General features: G+C 48.7%; 1 protein-coding gene across 1 annotated transcript; it reads left to right on the top strand.

Moving 5' to 3' along the window:
• The first annotated feature begins 16,293 nt into the window (after window positions 1-16,293).
• On the top strand, window positions 16,294-17,830 carry Cnr2 (cannabinoid receptor 2). The gene has a single exon (XM_052718600.1). The coding sequence runs from the start codon at window positions 16,307-16,309 to the stop codon at window positions 17,387-17,389; it is 1,083 nt and encodes a 360-aa protein (XP_052574560.1). The 5' UTR covers window positions 16,294-16,306; the 3' UTR covers window positions 17,390-17,830.
• Window positions 17,831-19,639: the final 1,809 nt, after the last annotated feature.

The raw sequence follows: 19,639 nt of genomic DNA, 5'->3' as shown, positions 1-19,639 counted from the left end.
CCATCACATACCCTGAGCTGCAGCAGATAAGCAAGGTGTTGGGGGACAGGTCCTTCTTTACCACGGGGCGTCCTCAAGGCCAGCTGTCTAGGAGTCAGGGCTCCAGAAGCATTAGTAGTCAGAGCTTACCCCGTTCACTCCTGGTGTCTCCAGTTGCTTCTGTGATTCGACAGAGCTCAAGCACAGGCTGCGGGAGGACCATGCCTCTGCTTCTCTCATTTTGGAGGACCTGAACTCTCTCCCCATTCCTCACCGTCAATTCCTTGTTCCCACCCCCCCACCACCCCCACCACCCCCCACCTGTACCCTCTCCCAAAGGGTCTCATCATCTCAGCCCCTCCCTACGCAGTCAGATCCAGGACTAGAGCACGGTTCTCCGCCTCCTGCATTCCCGGCGTCTACCACTAGATGTCAGTAGAATCCCCCTGCCAGGTACACCAACAAAAACGCCTGTCCCCATAGGACTGTCCCACAAATCACCTAATTAACACCCATTAACTGTCCATTTTAAATAAAAACAGTTTGTCCCAGGCCTCGAGATGGAACCTAGGGCCTCTTGCCTGCTGGGCAAGTACTCTACCATGCACTACACCCCTGGCCCTGAGTAATTGTTAGTACATGCACGTCTCAAACACTTCTGCTGTGTTCTCCTACTCTGGACTTTACCTACAGCACAAAAGTCTTCCTCCTGAAGAAGTCCTGGCCCAGACCATCCCTCCTATTGAGAAGACCTCGTGTGGTGATCATAAACCAGAATGAGAATGTTATCACACTCAATTCTGTGGCTGTAGAGCATAGAAGATTATAGTTAAGCATTTTATCTGATAACGGCTGTAAAAATGAATCAGGTACAGTACCTGAGTATCTTCCAGAACTAGACATTAGAAACACACTTCTTGGGGCTGGGTGGAGATTAATCTGTGGAGTGCTTATTTGCAAGCCTGAGGACCTGAGGTTGATCCCTGGAAGTCACATTTAAAAGGGGGAAGGAAGGGCGATGGAAAGTTGACTCAGGGGTTAAGAGCAATGGCGACTGTTCCAGAGGACTCAGGTTCAATTCTCAGCACCTATGTGGCTGCTTGCAATTGGCTGTAACTCCAGTCCTGGGAGATCCGAAGTCCTCTTCTGACCTTCAAGGGCACCAAGCACACATGTGGTACACATACATACATACATGCAGGCAAAACACTCATACACATTAAAAATAAATAAAATAAAATAAAATTAAGCCAGGCATGGTGATGAATACCTGGGTAGGTGGAGACAGCCTGCCTAGCCTAGCTGCTGAATCTCAGGTCCCAGGAAGAGGTAAACGCCAATGTGGAGCTAGCAGGGTATAAGCTGGCCTGCCATCGTGCCAGCAACCAGCATCCTCCATGGTTCTTGCTATACCTCCTTGGTAAGTTCCTTGGTCAGAGGTAATACTGTGCGGAATAGCAAGCAGTTTTAGCAGGAACCTGTTTGAGTTCCTGCCTTGATGTCTCTCGGTGATGAACTATAAGCTGAAATAAGCCCTTTCTTCCCCTAACTTGCTTTGGTTGTTGTTCTGCATTTTGTTTTTTGAGACAGGGTCTCTATTTGTAGCCCTGACTATCCTGGAACTCGCCATGTACACCAGGCTGGCCCCAAACTCAGAGATCTGCCTGCCTCTGCCTCCTGAGTGTTGGGACTAAGGGTGTGTGCCACCATGCCCGGCTTCTTAACTTGCATTTGATCATGACCTTTGTCCCAGCCACAGAATGAAACCAGAACAAGCGGCTATCATTCATTCATGTAATCTGCCACCACCTGTAGGTATTTGCATTTCAAAGCTCTGGGCTAGTGTGGGGGGAGGCACGTGTAGCCTGGCACGTGGTCACCAGACAAAGAAACTAAACTTTACAGAGTTCAAGTGAATTGCTGGACATCATACACCTAGGCTGGATTAGAACCCAAGTCTCTGGAATTTAGGGCCCAGGTCTACACCCTATTTTGATCAGAGTTCCTAGCAAGAGAAAACTCAACGGCAGGGCATGAACACTGTGGCACTGGGGACCCAGAAGGGAAGTGGTAACAGGGACGGAAGACCAGATCTCCTCACACTCATTTACGAAAGGGTAAAACCAAGAGACGCCAGCTGGAGCTGTGGCTCTCGGGACCTAGTGGGAACCCAGGCCGAGCCTGCGGATCTGAACACAAAATAACCTGGAAGGCTCTCCAAGCTCCTGGGCCCCAGAGGCTGACCACAGAAGGTGAGTAGCTTGCTTTGCCTTTTTACTTCAGACCCCTCACTTCCAGAAAACCTGTGTTCTAACCTCAACCCCTCTCTCTGGAGCTAGAGGGAGGACTGTCTGAGGCATGGGGATGGAGGTCAGACCAGGAACATGGGTCACAGAGATGCTCAAGGCTGGTCCTCCTGAGACAGGATCGTCCTTGCCCTTCACCACAGTAATAAAACCCCAAAACTTAGGTGACTTTTCTTGGGGAGTGTATTTCTACTCGCCCAGAAACAGAAAACCACCACACTAGACCCAAGAAATTGTCCTCCCAGTCCAGCTTAGTGAACCGATGAGTTCATTGGGGTTGTCTGCGGGAACATGGGCGGCTAGGGCAACTGTTTCCTCAAAAAGCCCACCCCAGCATGGTGACAAGTGCCCATGACATCATTGGTGTCCGCATCTCTAGTTGACTCCCACCTCCCACTACTGTGGCACCTCCCAAGACTACAAGCAGCTAGACAGGATGGCACAGGGGTGGGGCAGGAGCAAGGAAGTGGCTGGAATGTCAGGTGAGACTCTCATGACTGCCACACAAGGGGATCTGTAACGGGCCCGACCTTTTGAAGCCTTTGGTAGACAACCCCAGCTGTAAAGAAAGGGCCACACGTGCCCAGAGTTCAGAACTCCACAGCACATACAGAACTCCACATCTTCTCTGTGGGCTGGACTCTGCTCTGAGGGCTTTCCAAGGTTTCCTTTATTAGACGCTCACAACTCAAATATTCAATGTCTGTAGCAAATTATGCTACCATGTCGCCTGTTTGGCAGAGGGAGACAATGTACCACTCCCTCAAAGTCCCTGGGGCATCGCTTGAGAACACTGGCTTGAGGGCAGACGTTCCTAGCTTGCTCTTTAACTACCACAGCAGATCTGGCATTTGAAAAGGGCCCCAGAAGACGAAGGTCTTAGGGCTCACCTGGGCAATCCGGAACCTTGCTTTATAGTAGGAAAAAAAAAATGAGGTGCAGTGAGGTGATTGACTGTCAGATACAGTGAAAGGCACTGGACCCAGGAGGCCGGGGCTCAGTTTCCATGAGGTCACACTCCCTGGGGGAAAAGAGATGCTGAGTGGGGGCCCTGAGGTGGAGACTCCTGTTGAACTCGAATTCAGCACTCTATATAACTCCACTTCTCTGCCCCTTAGCTTTTTCTTCTGGACAGGGCAGTTCCAGGAGTGTCGCCCTCAGGCTTGTGGTAAGGGCTCAGACAGGTGACATTGCTTGGGGATAGACCACTGCAGGGGGCTCAGCGGATGGGATCTTGACCTTGCCCACTCTGCCCATGCTGTGGGTTGGAAATGAGAAAAGGCGGCCACTGGCTCCTTCCCCAGAGGAGGATTTGCCTCAAGGGAGATGTGTCATGGTCGTGAAAGCCAGGACTGTGCAGAAGGGCTGTGAAAGATTCAGGAAGTCCGAGGATGCCCCAGTCCTGCAACTGCTGTGGCTGGAGGGAGTTTGCTCACTCCCTGACCTGCGTGGGCCCCATGTGGCTCTCCGCCAGGGAGGTCATCCCTCCCCTTTCCTCGGTCAAACTGACAAAACGGCCACCTCCTCATCTTATTGTCTCCGTTTTCTTTGTTTGTGTGTGCCTGTACCCGTGTGGGTATGCTTGTGGAAGCCAGGGGGCTCAATGTCGAGCATCTTTCTCATGATTTATATGATTATAATGTGGTGATCTCCACATCATTTTTTTTTTTTGAGACAGTTTCTCACTGAATCTGGAGCTCACTGATTCAACTAGTCTGGCTGGCTTGTGAGTCCCGGGGATCCCCCTGTCTCCCCCTTACCGTGTTAGAATTATAGTCACACGCCACTGTGCCAGGTTTTTCGTGAGGACTCCAAGGAAGGTCCTCAAGCTTGCACCGCCAACTTTTGAAAGGCTGAGCCGTGTCCTCGACCCTTCCGCTCCCATTCCTCTTACTGCATGTTCTCAGGGTGCCGAAACCTTGTATTTATTCTGATGGAATTACATGCGATCTTGCTAAGCCAGTGGGAATTGGCCGGTGGGTCACATACAGAGCCTCACTGATACTCTGGCTCCAACAAAAGATGCCTGTTGCCCTAATGTCCACAATTCCCTACTAGGTCCAGCCTTACCATGTCCCTGGAATAGCTGGAGTCCCAGTTTCTTTGTCAAGACTGAAAACACTGTCCTTAATGTTTGACCTTCAGGGTGAACCACCCAATGTTCTCCCTTAGAGCCCCCTTCCCCCTTACTTTCCAGGGACCAGAGCCCAGCTCCCAGATACTTGAGGGGCCCAGGACCTGTGATCCTTTTTTAGTCCAAGAGCTAAGCAGCCTCTCTCTCTCTGTAGCTTCAGCTAGGAGAAGCTCTTTGTTCATGCCCACATGGGCACTGGCTCCCCATCCTGAGCATGCTTCTCATGAAGGACTAGAAGGGGATCTTCCAGCAGCTTCTGCCCCAAATAACTGTGAAAAGTCTCTCAGGCAGGAGACACAGAAGGCTGTCTGCAGAGAGGTGGACCGCAGTATCTTACAGATAAGGAGAGCAAGGCTCAGCAGAAGTACACACTTGCCCAATGTCACGTGGTCAAGGCACTGGGCAGCTGGAGGGAATGGAAGGCGCTGAATCTTGTGACAGACCCAAGCCACCCTCCCTAACTAGCTAGGTGACACTGAGTGATTAGCATCACTTCCTGAATCTCTGTGTGTTCAACTCCACCAATGCAGCCCATGAGTGTCCAGCCTGCTCACACACATGCCTGTTTGTGCCTTAAATCCATCAGTGGTCAAAAGCGCCATTCGGTGACTTCCCCTTGTGTGGTCTTCACAGTGGCTCTTGGTCATTCAAACTTGCAAGGTGCAAAAATGAAGCCCACCAGATTTAAAAACCATCCAAGGTGGTGGGCGAAGCTATTGCTCAAACCAAGACCTCTTAGGTTCTAGCCGCAGAGACACCCGGAGCAGGAATAGTGGCTCAGGCCTGTGTGATCCCAGCACTCGGGAGGGGAAGGCAGGAAGACCAGACGTTCAAGATCATCCTGACTTGCATAGAGAACTCAAGGGCAGTCAAGGCTACGTGTGAAAGAGACTATCTCAATTAAAACATCCAGGCCAGCCTTAGCCAAGCCCTGCTCTGTTGTGAGAATAAACAGGTAGGGCAGGGTAGAGAATCCCTCATAGGTGTGTGAAGGTGCAGTTCCGGTCACCATTGTCACAGAACTGTCACTTGCAGATCATGTTTCAGACGCCACAGTACGCACAGCCTGTGAGCCTGATCACAGGGAGAGAGGTTCCAACCACAAACCCAGGGAATTCCTCATTCTCCACAGAACTTCCCTCCCCGTGCTTGTGGCTGTCACTGGCATTGTCTTAGGCCATCACACCCTGATCCTGTGAGGGCATTTTTGTCCTGTTCCAAGATAGAAATGAGAAAGCTGGGGTCCAAGGCCAAAGCGGGAACCCCAGCAAAGTCAGGGCCCTTGGCCATGGCTTCTGCGTCTGGAAGGCCCTTCTCCCAGCATAGCCCAGAAGAGAAAGAAATTGTCCTTCCTTCCATCTCCTAGGGAGAGGAAAGGCCCAGAAATCATGCCTCCTCCAAGTGGCAAAGACCCCAAATGCTAAAGAGGACAGACAAACTAGGTCGCTACAGGTGGAGGAGGGCGGGGCCACAGTGGAGTTAGCCCCGCCCCCGGGGGGGTCGGGACCTGCTGGGCTCCCAAGAGGAGAGGGTGTTGGTGGGACCTCACTCAAAAGTGACTTCGTAGGTTGGGTGTCCTCTAAGTTTTGTGGCTTCTCCTCTCCCCTCCTTCCCCACAACTTTCTCCCCCTGCCCAGCGGGCCGCCCTTGAACCTGTGGCACCCAGAGCCTCCCGCTCAAACCACGGCTGCCCTGCCGTGGTGATTCCCACGGCTCCCTAGGGGTTGTGCCCACTCTAGTTCCTCTTTGAGAACCACAGGTGCGTTCACGGTGGTGCTTCTGTCCGAGTTCAGTGAGTCCTTCCTGTGTGTCTCCCCGGTGGATGTGTTTGGGTACTGGGTGGTCCAAGGGCACCACAGGCAGGGGCGGGCTTGGGGACCCACGGAGGACAATACATGTTTCTGGAAAACAGGTCAACAGATCTAGAAGGTGCTTGGAGACGTAGGACTGCAATTTACTAGGGGCTTATGACAGAGGCGTGGTTTGGACAGAAGCTAGTCAGGAGCATCCCACACCCGGAAAGCAAGAAGAAGGTGTTCATAGACTAAGCCAGACAAAGGCAGGGAACAGCCAGCGAGAATGTATCTGGCCTTTCTCAAAAACTAAGAACATGGCAGAGATAGCTAAGGGACAGTCTGGGTATCAGCGACCCGAGCGTCAGAACAAGTGCTTGGCTGTTTTGGTTTTTGACATAGTGGATAGCCCAGGCCAACCTAGAATTCAGGATCCTCTCACCTCCGTCTTCCAAGTGCTGGGAATACAGGTGTGTGCCACGACTCTTAGCTTTGGCAAACATTCCTTTTTTTTTAAGATTCATTATGAGGGCTGGAGTGATGGCTCAGTGGTTAAGAGCAATAGGTGGTCTTCCAGAGGACCTGAGTTCAATTCCCAGCACTGCACCCACATGGCATTTCAAACAGTCTACATCTCTAGTCTTAGGGGATCTGATACCCTCTCTGGCCTCTGTGTGCACCAGGCGTGAACATGATGCACAGACATGCATGCAGGCAAAACACCCATACATATACAATAAATAAAATGTAAATAAAACCAAAATATTTTCTTTTTAATTACTATTTTCTTTTTAATTAATCACTATTTTCTTCTTAATCAAGCGGGGATATGTGCACAGGGGTGCAGGTGCCCCCAGAGGACAGAGACTTCAGACAGATCCCCTGGAGCTAGAGTTACAGGAAGCTGTGAGTTACCCAACATGGGTATAGGGAACTGGGGTCCTCTGCAAGAGCAAGCACTCTTAACAGATGAGCCATCTCTCCAGCCCTCAGGTTTTTTTTTTTTTTTTTTTTTTTTTTTTTTTTTTTTTTTTTTTTTTTGGTTTTTCGAGACAGGGTTTCTCTGTGTAGCTTTGCGCCTTTCCTGGGACTCACTTGGTAGCCCAGGCTGGCCTCGAACTCACAGAGATCCGCCTGCCTCTGCCTCCCGAGTGCTGGGATTAAAGGCGTGCGCCACCACCGCCCGGCGCCCTCAGGTTTTTTTAAAGCTATAAATTAGGAGCTTCGGGATGGCTCAGTAAGTAAAGAGCTTGCTGTGAGATGAGGGCGTGAGGTGGATGCCCAACACTCACAGAAACGTCAAACGTGGTGGCTCACACTCGTAACCCCAAGGTTAGGCTTCAGAGACAGGTCGCTCACTTGCCAAGTTCAAAGACAGACCCTGACTCAGAACACAAGATGGCACATGATAAAGACACTGATGTCAGCCTTGGGCCTACACACGTGTATACACGTGCACACACAACACACAGAGAGAACAAATAAAATGGAGGTGTAAATTCACTTGTGGGGAACTTATTTGGGGAGCGGGGCTCGTTTGGGGAGATAAGGTCTCCCTATACAGTCTAGCCTGGCCTTGAACTCACTATATAACCCAGGCTAGCCCTAAATTCAAGGCCTTACTGCCTCAGCCTCCTGAGTACCGGGATTTCAGGCATACACCACAATGTCTGGTTATATATTGACTTTTAAAGCCCCAAATCATGAGAAACATGGATCCTCACGTCATAATAATGACACTGGAGATTCAGAACAGTGAAATTGGGGCAGTTGGTTTTACCACCTTGAAAGACCTTGCAAAGCCAGACAACCGCTTAAAAGAGGAGGCATGCCAACTGAGTATAAAGAGGAGGCTTTCAGCCTCGGTGCAAGCCCCTCCCTCCCCCCAGTCCTGGTTTTGTTCTCAGTGATGAGAAAGGTACCATCTAGGTCTTACTATCCCCTCTGCTATCTATAATCCCCTTTTCCTCACCAAAACCTTCCGGGGGTTCATCTGTCCATTTTATACACGTTTGCTGGTTTCTTTCATTAAAAATAGATTTCTTTGTTTTATGTGTACGAGTGTTTTGTCTGTGTGTATGTTGTACCATGTGTGAGCCAGGTGCCTGCAAGAGTCAGAAGGAGGCATCTGCATCCCTGGAACTGGGGTTATGGATAGCTGTGAGCCACCATGTGGGTGCTCACAAGGAATCAAACTTGGACCTCTGGAAGAGCAACCATTGTTTTTAACCTCTGAGCCATCTCTCTGGCTCCTTGTTTTGTTTTTTGTTTTTTTTTTTTAATCTCTTAATAATGTGTATGTGTCTATGCATTCAAATGAGGGTACCCAAAGGGGTTAGAGGTTTCGGATTCCCCCTGAAGCTAGATAGAGTGACAGGCAGGTGTGGGTACTAGGGACCAAACTCCATCCTCTGCAAGAGCAGTGCACTTAACTGCTGAGCCTTGTCTCCAGTCCCCATCCTGTTTATATCAGAGCTTATCAGACACATGACCTTGCTGTAGGCAAGCTTGGCTGTTAGTAATTTTTTTTTTTTTTTTTTTTTTTTTTTTTTTTTGATACGGGGTTTCTTTGTGTAGCTTTGGAGCCTGTCCTGGAACTCATTTTATAGATCAGGCTGGCCTTGAACTCACAGAGATCTGCCTGCCTCTGACTCCCATGTGCTGGGATTAAAGGCATGAGCCACCACCACCCTGTTAGTAATTTTCTACTCCGAATTTAAAACTAACCAGGCTAAGCCAGGCAGTGGTGGCGAATGCCTTTAATCCCAGCACTTGGGAGGCGGAGGCAGGTGGATCTCTGTGAGTTCAAGGCCAGCCTGGTCTACAGAGTGAGTTTCAGGACCCTGTGTCAAGAGTGAGAAAGAGAGAGAGAGAGAGAGAGAGAGAGAGAGAGAGAGAGAGAGAGAGAGAGAGAGAGAGAGGAGAAAGGAGAGGAGTCACAGCATCACAGCAGAGACTATGCATGTGGTCCCATACATTACAAACTCCTCCCTATTATGGATAAGAGGGCTACATTAAGCATTAGTAGAGTGAGGGCCCAGATTGTAGCTCAGTGGTAGAGCTCTTATCTCACACATTGTGAGGCCCTGGTTCTAATGTATAGAGTACGTACACACACACACACACACACACACACACACCCAGTATATTAGGGTCCAGAGACCTTAGGAATTGCCACCATCAACCTACCTTCTTCAAAGTTAAGAAAAGCCCAGAGGGCCAGTCCAGAGACTCAGCGACAGGACAGAACCTAGAATACAGACCCCCTCATTCCCAGTCCCAGACAAAAGCCACGAGACTGCTGGGGTGTGACACAGGGAAGAGCATGTCCTCCATATCAGAATACTCTGGGTTCCATCCCCAACACCAGAAAACCTCGGAGTTTTGGGGCATCAAATTTCAGCCTCTCACTGTGGGTGCTGCAGTCATGGGCTTCCGGTCCCCTCCATCCTAGCGCAACAGGGGCCAGCTCCTCTGTGACTGTTTCACTTCATACTTTCACTTCAGGTGAAAACAAAAACCCCGCCACACCTTTTCCTGAGAGTTTCCCGGCCCTCAGGTTTCTTCCCAGAAGGTCAGATGGAGTCACCACAGCCCGACACCAGCCCAGCAGGGACACACTGTCAGGAGCCACGGGTTCTGGGCTAGGATCTTCCAGGAGGTGTGGAAGCAGCCAGGCTGATTGGTTCTCTTTAGTCCTGACATCGGTCCAGCATCAGCTTACAGCATGTTCTGCATCAGTTCTTGTACTTACCTGTGGCTCTATCGTTTGGAACGATAATGATACGTTGATAAGACAGATGAATCACCCAGTGATAGTGGGATATGCCTTTAGTTCCAGCACTCAGGAAACAGAGGCAGGCGGATCTCTGTGAGTTTGAGGCCAGCCTGGTCTACAGAGCGAGTTCCAGGACAACCAGGGCTGCACAGAGAAACCCTGTCTCTGTCTCAAAAAAAAAAAAAAAAAGAAGAATTTCATTTATGGGCTGGAGAGATGGTTCAACAGTTAAGAGCACTGGCTGTTCTTCCAGAGGACCCCAACACTCACGTGGCAGTTCACACCTGTCTGTAACTCCTGTTCCAGAGGATCTGACACTCTTACACCAATGCACATAAAATTAAATTATAATAATTTTTTTTTAAATATCAACATTTGGGCTGGAGAGATGGCTCAGAGGTTAAGAGCACTGACTGTTCTTCCAGAGGTCCTGAGTTCAATTCCCAGCAATCACATGGTGGCTCACAACCATCTATAATGAGATCTGGTGCCCTCTTCTGACCTGCAGACATACATGCAGGCAGAACACTGTATACATAATAAATAAATCTAAAAAAAAAAAATAAAAAAAAATCAACATTTATTTTTATGTGTCTGAGTGTTTTGCTTTCATGTATGTCTATGTACCATGTACCACGTATGTGCCTGGTGTTTGCTGAGGTCAGAAGAAGGCATTGGATACCCTAGAGCTGGAGTTACAGACAGTTGTGAGCTGCCATGTGGATGCTAGGAACCAAACTGGTTCTCTGCAAGAGCAGCAAGTGCTATTAACCTCTGAGGCATCTCTTCCAGCCCCAGGTACTAGATCATGTGCATGCCTGTGTGTGTGTGTGTATACTATTAATTGTTTTTGAGACCACATCTTACTATGTAGCTGGCTAGGAACTTGCCACATGGACCAGGCTGTCCTCAGACTCATGGAGATTCCTCTGCCTCTGCCTCTCAAGTGCTGGGATTAAAGGCGTGCGCCACCGTATCAAGCTGGACCAGCTTGCCTGTTCTCAAGTTCAAAAACTGCAGTGGAGGTCCTCGGTCCACCTGGCCTCCCTAAGAATGGGTGGGTAATGTTATTGTCACTTTACAAATGAGAAGAGGGACTTGCCCAAAATCACACGATGAGAGTGACAGAGATGGACCCAGAGCAGCTGCCTGTGTAGCAAACCCCGAGTCTCTCTGCGCATGCAGCACATCCTTGCCCTGGAAACAGGCCTTCTGGAAGACCACTGTGTAGCCTCCAGAGGGCATTTCTATCTGCGTGCGGACCAGAGCCGGGTTTCCCGTTGCTCTGAGCTTCCTGTTGTTGTCTTGTTAGGATGTCCATCAAATGCATGCATTTCCTGCCCTTACTCTGAATAGTCACAGTGGTCTGCGACCACACTGTGCCAGAGTGAGGCACAGACGCCAGCCGCAGCCACCCCGGCAACCATCGTCTGTGCTCACTCTGAATGGGGTAAGGCACTCCCTAATGGTTTTTGTTTGTTTATTTGTATTTATTTATTTTTTGGAGACAGGGTTTTGCTATGTTGCCTAAGCTGGCCTTGGACTCTTCATGTTGCCCAACATCAAACTTGGAGCAATCTTCCAGCCTTAGAACTCACGGTGTCCTAGCCTCACACACACACACAGCCGTCTAGCCTCAGCCTCTTGGATGCTGGGATTACAGGTATGTGCTCCCATGCCTCGCAATCCCAACCAGTACTTTTATTTTATTTTTTATTTCCCTATTATTAATTTGTTTATATGTGTATGGGTTTGTGTACGTGGTGTATATGTGGGTGGCGTATCTGCACACACGTGTGCATATGTATATGTACGTATGTGGGTGTGAGTGTGCCATAGCCTGCTTCTGGAGGTCAAAGGACAACCTGTGGTGGGTGCCTCTGTCCTTCTATCTTTATGTGGGTCCCAGGGATCCAAGTCAGGTTGTCTGACTTTCTGGCGGGCGCCTTTACCAGCTAAACTGTCTCTCCATCCCCCAAGAACAATGTTCTACAGAAATTAAATTCCATGTCCTTGGTTATTAGTGCAGTTGAAGGGAACGCAGCATGTAAAACTGGCCCATACATGCAGAACATCCCGGGGGGCTGGTGCATGGCTGCAGGCTTGGGAAGGCTCCACTGGGCAGATGAACTAAAGGGAAATCCGGGAGGGATATGAGGCAGAAGAACCTGAGGCAAAGGCCTGGAGGTCAGAAGTAAAGTTTCTCCCCCAAAGGCAGCTAGGTGTGGGTTGTGGGGGCTAGAGTAGCCTCGGGTACTGAAGACCCAGCTTTGGACCTTGTGTGTTCAGGCAGCCTCGTTCACGGCAGTGGACAGGAGGTTAAGCTGCCTCATAAACACACAACAGGAGTCCCGTATGCCGCTGGAATTTTTCCTTTGCCAACACAGAAAGAAAAGGGGGGGATGGGGAGAATTATATACTTTGCTGAAAGATATATATTTATATATCTATCTATATCTATCTATCTATCTATCTATCTATCTATCTATCTATCTATCTATCTATCTATCTATCTATATCTGACAGTGGTAGGGTGATTGTGAGTGTTCAAGGCCCCATATTTGATTCCCTGGGACCATAAAAATAAATAAGTAGAAAAACAGAGCAAGTGTAGTGGCGCATTCCTTTAATCCCAGCACTTGGGAGGCAGAGGTGGGTGGATCTCTGAGTTCGAGACCAGCCTGGTCTACAGAGCAAGTTCCAGGATAACCAGGGGCTACACTGAGAAACCTTGTCTCAAAAAACTAAAAAATAAGAAAGAAAGAAAGAAAAACAAACAGGTGAAGGGGCTGGTGAGATGGCCCAGATGGTAAAGTGTTTGCTGTTTTTGACTTGAGTTCTGATCCCCAGCATCCACATTAAAAAAGAGAAAATTAAACAAATTAAAGTAACTAGATATGGTGTATACCTGCCATTATACCACTTTGGAGCCAGAGACAGAAGGATCCCTGGGACTTGGTGACCAGCCAGTTAAGCTGAATTGGTGAGCTCTGGGAGAGAGACACTGTCTCAAAAAATTAAGGTGGAAATTGATTGAGGAAAGCATTGGATACTGACTCCTGCCTCCACACACACAAGCATATGCACATCCATACACATAAAAACTCATACAGGCACAGGAGAGAAAAATAAAAAGTAACAGAGGCCGGGCTTGGTGGTTCAGGCTCTTCATCCCAGCACTTGAGAGGCAGAGGCAGGCAGATCCCTGTGAGTTCGAAGCCAGCCTGGTCTAGGTAGAGAAATCCTGTCTCAAAGAAATGAAAAATGAAGTGTATTTGTCAGCTTATCCGCTCACAGAGGCTGACTTCCTCTGTTTCTTCCTAGGCTGAATTTCCTCCTGCAAAAAGGATAAGTAATGTTTTGTCAGTAAAGGTCTCTTAGTGGACAGTTCTATTTTGGGTGTCATTTGGTTGGTTTGTTGGGTACAGATATAGTTAGCCCTGGCTGACTTCGAACTCCATATATACTGCAAGTCATTTATTTATTTGTTTATTTTTGAGACAAGGTTTCCCTAGGCCTCAGGGCTGGGCCTGAGCTCAACCTGTCATCCAGACAGGCCTCTTGAGTTGCTAAATTCACACACCTTACTCACCAGGTATCCAATTCCTTTTGTTGCTTAACTTTGAAATCATATTTGTTATCTTTATTAGTCCCAGCGCTGGGGAGGCAGAGGCATGCATTTGAGGCCAGCCTGTGTACAGAGCAAGTTTCAGGACAGCCAAGGCTACACAGAGAAACCTGTCTCAAAAAAAAAAACAAACAAAATTTTATTTATTTATTTATCCATTCATTCATTCATTCATTCATTCATTCATTCATTTGTGTGTGTGCATGCATGGGCGTGTGCGTGTGTGCGCGCGTGTGTCTGTGGCAGGGTTGGGGGAGATGCCATGGTGTATGGACATATGGAAGCAAGAGGACAATGTTCATTCCACCACATGAGGTCCAGGGACTGAACTCAGTGTGGGGCTCTGCCAGGAGTGCTGTTCTCTACCTGCTGAGTCATCTCATCCACCTATGGTCTCCTTTTTATTTTATTTTTTTTAAAAGTTTGTTTGGGGTTTGTTTGTTTTGTTTTTATGAGACAAGGTCTTACTTTGTAACTGTCCTGGAGCAAGCATGCTATGTAGATCGGTGGGCTTTGAGCTCACAGACATGCCTCTGCCTTGAGAGTGCTGGGCTAAAGGCATGCACTACCGTGCCCAGCTAAAGGTTCATTCATTTTATTTTATGTGTATAAGTGTATACACATAAAATTATATGCCTGCATGCATATAAGTGCACTGTGGAGGCCAGAAGAGGGTATTGGATCCCTTAGAACTGGAGGGTTACATGTGGTGATCAGCAGCCTCCATATACCCACAGGTCCTCTGGAGGAATAGCTCTTAGCCTCTGAGCCATCTCTCCAACCCTCCTTTTATTTTTATTTATTTGTTTTTTATTTGTGCTTTTTTGTTTCTTTCGTTGTTGGTTTTTTGAGATAGGGTTTCTCTGTGTAGCACTGGCTGTCCTGGAACACGCTCTGTAGACGAGGCTGGCCTCGAACTCATACCTGCCTCTGCCTACCGAGTGCTGGGACTAAAGGCGTGCGCCGCCACCTCCATCCTGCTCTTCTTTTAATTCTTTATAAAGTATCTTCAAGACTTTAACAAAACTCTTGCAAATAAAACAGTACTCTTGCTTGCTCATTGCTCATCCCTGTGCTTATGAGTTCAAATTCCATGGGGCCCTAGATGGAACAATCCCACATTATCTGTTTAGGAAATTTGTCTTTCTAGAGGAGTATTTACTTTGCTTTCTTATGAAGTTTAATAATGCCTTGAACAGCCGGGTGGTGGTGGCGCACGCTTTTAATCCCAGCACTCGGGAGGCAGAGCCAGGCGGATCTCTGTGAGTTCGAGGCCAGCCTGGGCTACCAAGTGAGTCCCAGGAAAGGCACAAAGCTACACAGAGAAACCCTGTCTCGAAAAACCAAAAAAAAAAAAAAAAATGCCTTGAACAATGTTTACTTGTCCTAAGTTTTTTCTCCAATATTCAGGACATGCTTATATTAAAAAAAGATTCATTATCTGATATTCAAATTAACGGGACTTCTCCATCTTATATCTAGAGTACAGTTGTTAAGACAGGGCTTCACATAGCCAAAGATGACTTTGAACTGACCCTCCTGCTGTCACCCCCAAGTGCTGGGACTACAGGTGTGTGCACCAGTTTGTGCAGCGCTGGGGACTGAACCCAGGGTTTTGTGCACGCTAGGCATTCCTTACATGAGTATAAAAAAAATTGTTTTTGAAACAGAGTTTCACTATGTAGCCCAAACTGGCCTCCAATTCACAGAGATCTGCCTACCTTGGCCTCCCAAGTGCTGGGATTAAAAGCATGCACCACCCTGCCCCACAAAATATAAAGCAGGTTTGGTGGTGCACACCTGCCTATAATCCCAGCTGCTTTGGAACCTGAAACAGGAGGATCTTGACTTCAAGGCTACCTTGTGGGACCATGTCTCAAAAATGAAAAAAGAAAAACTGACCAGCGAGATGTCTTAGTGAGTAAAAATGCTTGGTGTGCAAGCCTGGTGCCCTGAGTTCAATTCCCAGAACCCATAGAAGAAGGAGAGAACTGACTCCTGACCTCCACACACACTCTGTGGCACATACATATCACATGTGAGTGCATACATGTACATGTACTTGTGAACACGTGCACATGCACACACCCCCCAATAATAATAATAAATAATAGTAATAAATAATAATAAAATAAAATAGTATCCCTAAATCTTCACTTCCATTTCTTTTTTTTAATTTTTATTTATTCATATTTTATGTATGAGTGCTCTGCTTGTATGCATGTATGCCAGAAGAGCGTATCAGATCCTATTACAGATGGTTGTGAGCCACCACGTGAGTGCTGGGAATTGAACCAGGTCCTCTAGAAGAGCAGCCAGTGCTCTTAACCACTGAGCCATCTCTCCAGCCCCTCACTTCCATTTCTTATTGGTTTTGTTGTCTTGGCTGTTGGTCCCTGGGGATACCCCTTGGCTGAAAAAGGAAATTTTAGGATTTGTCACTTTAGAAAACAAAACATCAAAAATCTTGCAGGTCACTTCTGCTAATTGGAAACTGGAAGACTTGGCTTGGAGAAAAGACTGCATGCTTGCCAACAAAATATAAATGGATGCTTTCAGCACGTGGGCAAATGCTTGATTAGTGTCAGCTCTCAGGCGAGGTCATCACTGTTAACATCCAAAGACTCTTTTCTCCCTGTCTACAGCCAAGGTTTCTGTGCCAGAACCCGTAGAAGCCAAAGCCTGTCCATGGAGGGATGCTGGGGATTGGAGGTGACCAATGGCTCAAAGAGTGGCTTGGAGTTCAACCCGATGAAGGACTACATGATCCTGAGTGATGCCCAGAAGATAGCTGTGGCGGTGCTGTGTACCCTCCTGGGCCTGCTAAGTGCTCTGGAGAACGGGGCAGTGCTGTATCTCATCCTGTCCTCCCAGCGGCTCCGCAGGAAGCCCTCCTACCTGTTCATCGGCAGCTTGGCTGCAGCCGACTTCCTGGCCAGTGTGATCTTTGCCTGCAACTTCGTCATTTTCCATGTCTTCCACGGCGTTGACTCCAAGGCCGTCTTCCTGTTGAAGATTGGCAGCGTGACCATGACCTTCACAGCCTCTGTGGGCAGCCTGCTGCTGACTGCTGTGGATAGATATCTATGTCTGTGCTACCCACCCGCGTACAAAGCTCTAGTCACCCGTGGGAGGGCACTGGTGGCCCTTTGTGTCATGTGGGTCCTCTCGGCATTGATCTCCTACCTGCCACTCATGGGATGGACTTGTTGTCCTAGTCCGTGCTCTGAGCTTTTCCCTCTCATCCCCAATGACTATCTCCTGGGCTGGCTCCTGTTCATTACCATCCTCTTCGTCGGCATCATCTACACCTATGGCTATGTTCTCTGGAAAGCCCACCAGCATGTAGCCAGCTTGGCAGAGCATCAGGACAGGCAGGTGCCTGGGATAGCTCGGATGCGGCTAGATGTGAGGTTGGCCAAGACCCTGGGGCTGGTACTGGCTGTTCTGCTCATATGCTGGTTCCCTGCATTGGCTCTTATGGGCCATAGCCTGGTCACCACACTGAGTGACCAGGTCAAGGAGGCCTTTGCCTTCTGTTCCATGCTGTGCCTGGTTAACTCTATGGTCAACCCCATCATTTATGCCCTTCGAAGTGGAGAGATCCGCTCTGCTGCTCAGCACTGCCTGGTAGGCTGGAAGAAGTATCTACCGGGCCTCGGGCCTGAGGGAAAGGAAGAAGCGCCAAGGTCCTCAGTTACGGAGACAGAGGCTGATGTGAAAACCACCGCCGTGCCTGGTTCCAGGAGTCCGGGCTGCTCCAATTGCTGACGGCACCATTTTTCCTATTGGAAACGGCCTGAGTGAGAAATCAGCTCACTCCCTCAAGGAGAGGGGCATCCCAGATCCTGACTCTTTCTGGAATCAGCTCTAGGGGACCCAGACCCCTTTTTGCAGGGAGTGCTTGACTTCGTGGCTGGAAGTCATGTCTACCTGCACAGACCATGGCAGGCTCTCTTCACATCAAGTCAGGAGGGACCAAGAAGCCAGAGGGGCCTCCAGGAACCGTAATAAAGGATTCATAGACTATCTGAGAAGATGAAGGACCTGTTCTCCTGGGATCACAGAGTACCCTGGCCATGGTGGTCACTGCCCGCAAATTCATCAGTGTCCACGTCTTCTATGGTGTGGATTCCAGGCTGTCTTGCTGAAGACTGGCAGTGAGTTCTGGTTCCTGCTTCGTTGTTTGGGACTCCGTAGCTGTAAAGCTATGTGAGGGTCCATCTTCAGGTCACCCTTGCCTCTTGAAGATCAAGAATTACAGTGTGCTGAGGATCAAGGATGTTGACTCAGACAGTCACAGGCCGTCAGCTCAGGGTGTCTTGTTGGGCAAGGGCCCTTCTGATACCCTGATAAGCCTTGAAGTCATTTCAAGTTTAGGTCCTTGGGGACCCAGAGGAAGCTGGGTTCACTGGAGGTACAGAATCTTCAGGGAACTGCATTGACCTTGTGTCATTCTGCTGTGTGTAGTGTGGCAGTATCCCAGCTAGCCTAGCTCCAGTAAAATGCAAGATATTCACAAAGATTCTCTGGGTCCTAGATTGCTCCCAGTGATGCTCAACTTAGCCTCCTTGCCTCTTCCACACTCTGGTCCTGCAGGTAGAGGGAGCTGGGGAGGGGAGACTTCCTGCAATGGTCCAGGCACAGGCTGACATCCTCTATCCGCAGCCCCATGCTGTCTCCCCAGGTACCTGAATTTTACCTTCATCAAGGGGCATCCCCAACAGAGGGAGGTTCAAGACACTGCTGGTGGCAGGAGGGGTAGCCTGGGGACCACAGCACAGTGAAGGGAAAGCTATCCATTAAATGTCATTTAACACTTACAGAGCGATGTGTTCCCTGCCCATTTGCTCCTTCATCTGCGACATAAATATGTGCGTGTGGGCTTCGGGCCAGTCCTGGATATCCCGTCGTGAAGGAGACGGACCCCATCTGGGGCTTGCAGTCTACATTCTGATAAGAAGTGAGTCAGGAATGCTGAGCTTGGAGGCAAAGGACTGTCAATTCTAGCTCCTTAAGAGGTTGAGACAGGAAGTTCCTAAGTTCAAAACCTGCCTGAGCTGTACATGGAGTTCAAGTTCAGTTTAGGCAAGTTGGTGGGATCCAGTATCAAAATGAAAAAAAATAAACGAAGGGCTGGAGCTGGGCATAGTGGTGCACAAATACAACCCCGGTGTTCAGGTAGAACTGCTGAAAGTTTAAGGTCAGCCTCACATAGATGAAAAACTGTCTTTTTTTTTTTTTTTTTTAATGTGTAGGGGTGTTTTGCTGCATGTATGTCTGTCGATGTACCACATGTATGTCTGGTGTTCACAGAGACCAGAAGAGGGCATCAGATCCCTTAGAACTGGTGTTACCAGACAGTGGTAAGCAGCCCTGTGGATGCTGGGGATCAAACCTGGGTCCTCTGGAAGAACAGCGAATGCTTTTAACCTCTGACCATCTCTCAGGCCCTGAACCCAGCTCTTAACACTTTCTCCTTTTGCTTTAAGTAGAGAGGCAGCGTTTATGAAGGGGAAGAGGAAGGCAAGGGCCTTGGGTAGAGATGGGAAGTAGCCTTGTTGTTTAGATGATGATCCAGCCAGCGAGGAGACCTGCCGATTGCCCAGAGAAACCAATGAGGTCCAGTGCAAAAAACTCAGCCTCCCTAATAATACAGGTCTGTCCACTCTGCTACAGACCCTCCCACAGGCCTCTGCAAGACGACATTTTGGTTTCTCTGTGGGGTCAAATGAAGGACATAGTACCCCATTTTATTCTCCCCAAGACAAGTTCTGTGCATCAAAAGTCATTGCACATTCTAATGCTGTTTGGAAGGACGAAGGGGGAGAAGTTGATCTTTTTTAAAGTCCTCTGTGCTTAGTGTTTTGGAGCGTATTTCATCATTAACTTGGGACGGAAGAAACAGAAAATACCCCATGTTTCCTCATTACTTCCTAAAGGAGGAAGCACTTGGTCTGCCAACATAAACTCTGATTTTCTCCAAGGTGCCAGACAGAGTGGGTGGAGAGATGCCTACCA

Source organism: Peromyscus californicus, unplaced genomic scaffold (genome assembly GCF_007827085.1).
Source record: "Peromyscus californicus insignis strain IS unplaced genomic scaffold, ASM782708v3 Scaffold_5__1_contigs__length_169319896, whole genome shotgun sequence".
Lineage (NCBI taxonomy): Eukaryota > Metazoa > Chordata > Mammalia > Rodentia > Cricetidae > Peromyscus > Peromyscus californicus.
The sequence above is the reverse complement of the archived record's forward strand: the minus strand, read 5'-3'. Positions and strand labels throughout refer to the sequence as shown.

Bases quoted from the DNA above. Each gene is read 5' to 3' on its own strand.
- Cnr2 (XM_052718600.1), top strand. From the start codon at position 16,307: ATGGAGGGATGCTGGGGATTGGAGGTGACCAATGGCTCAAAGAGTGGC.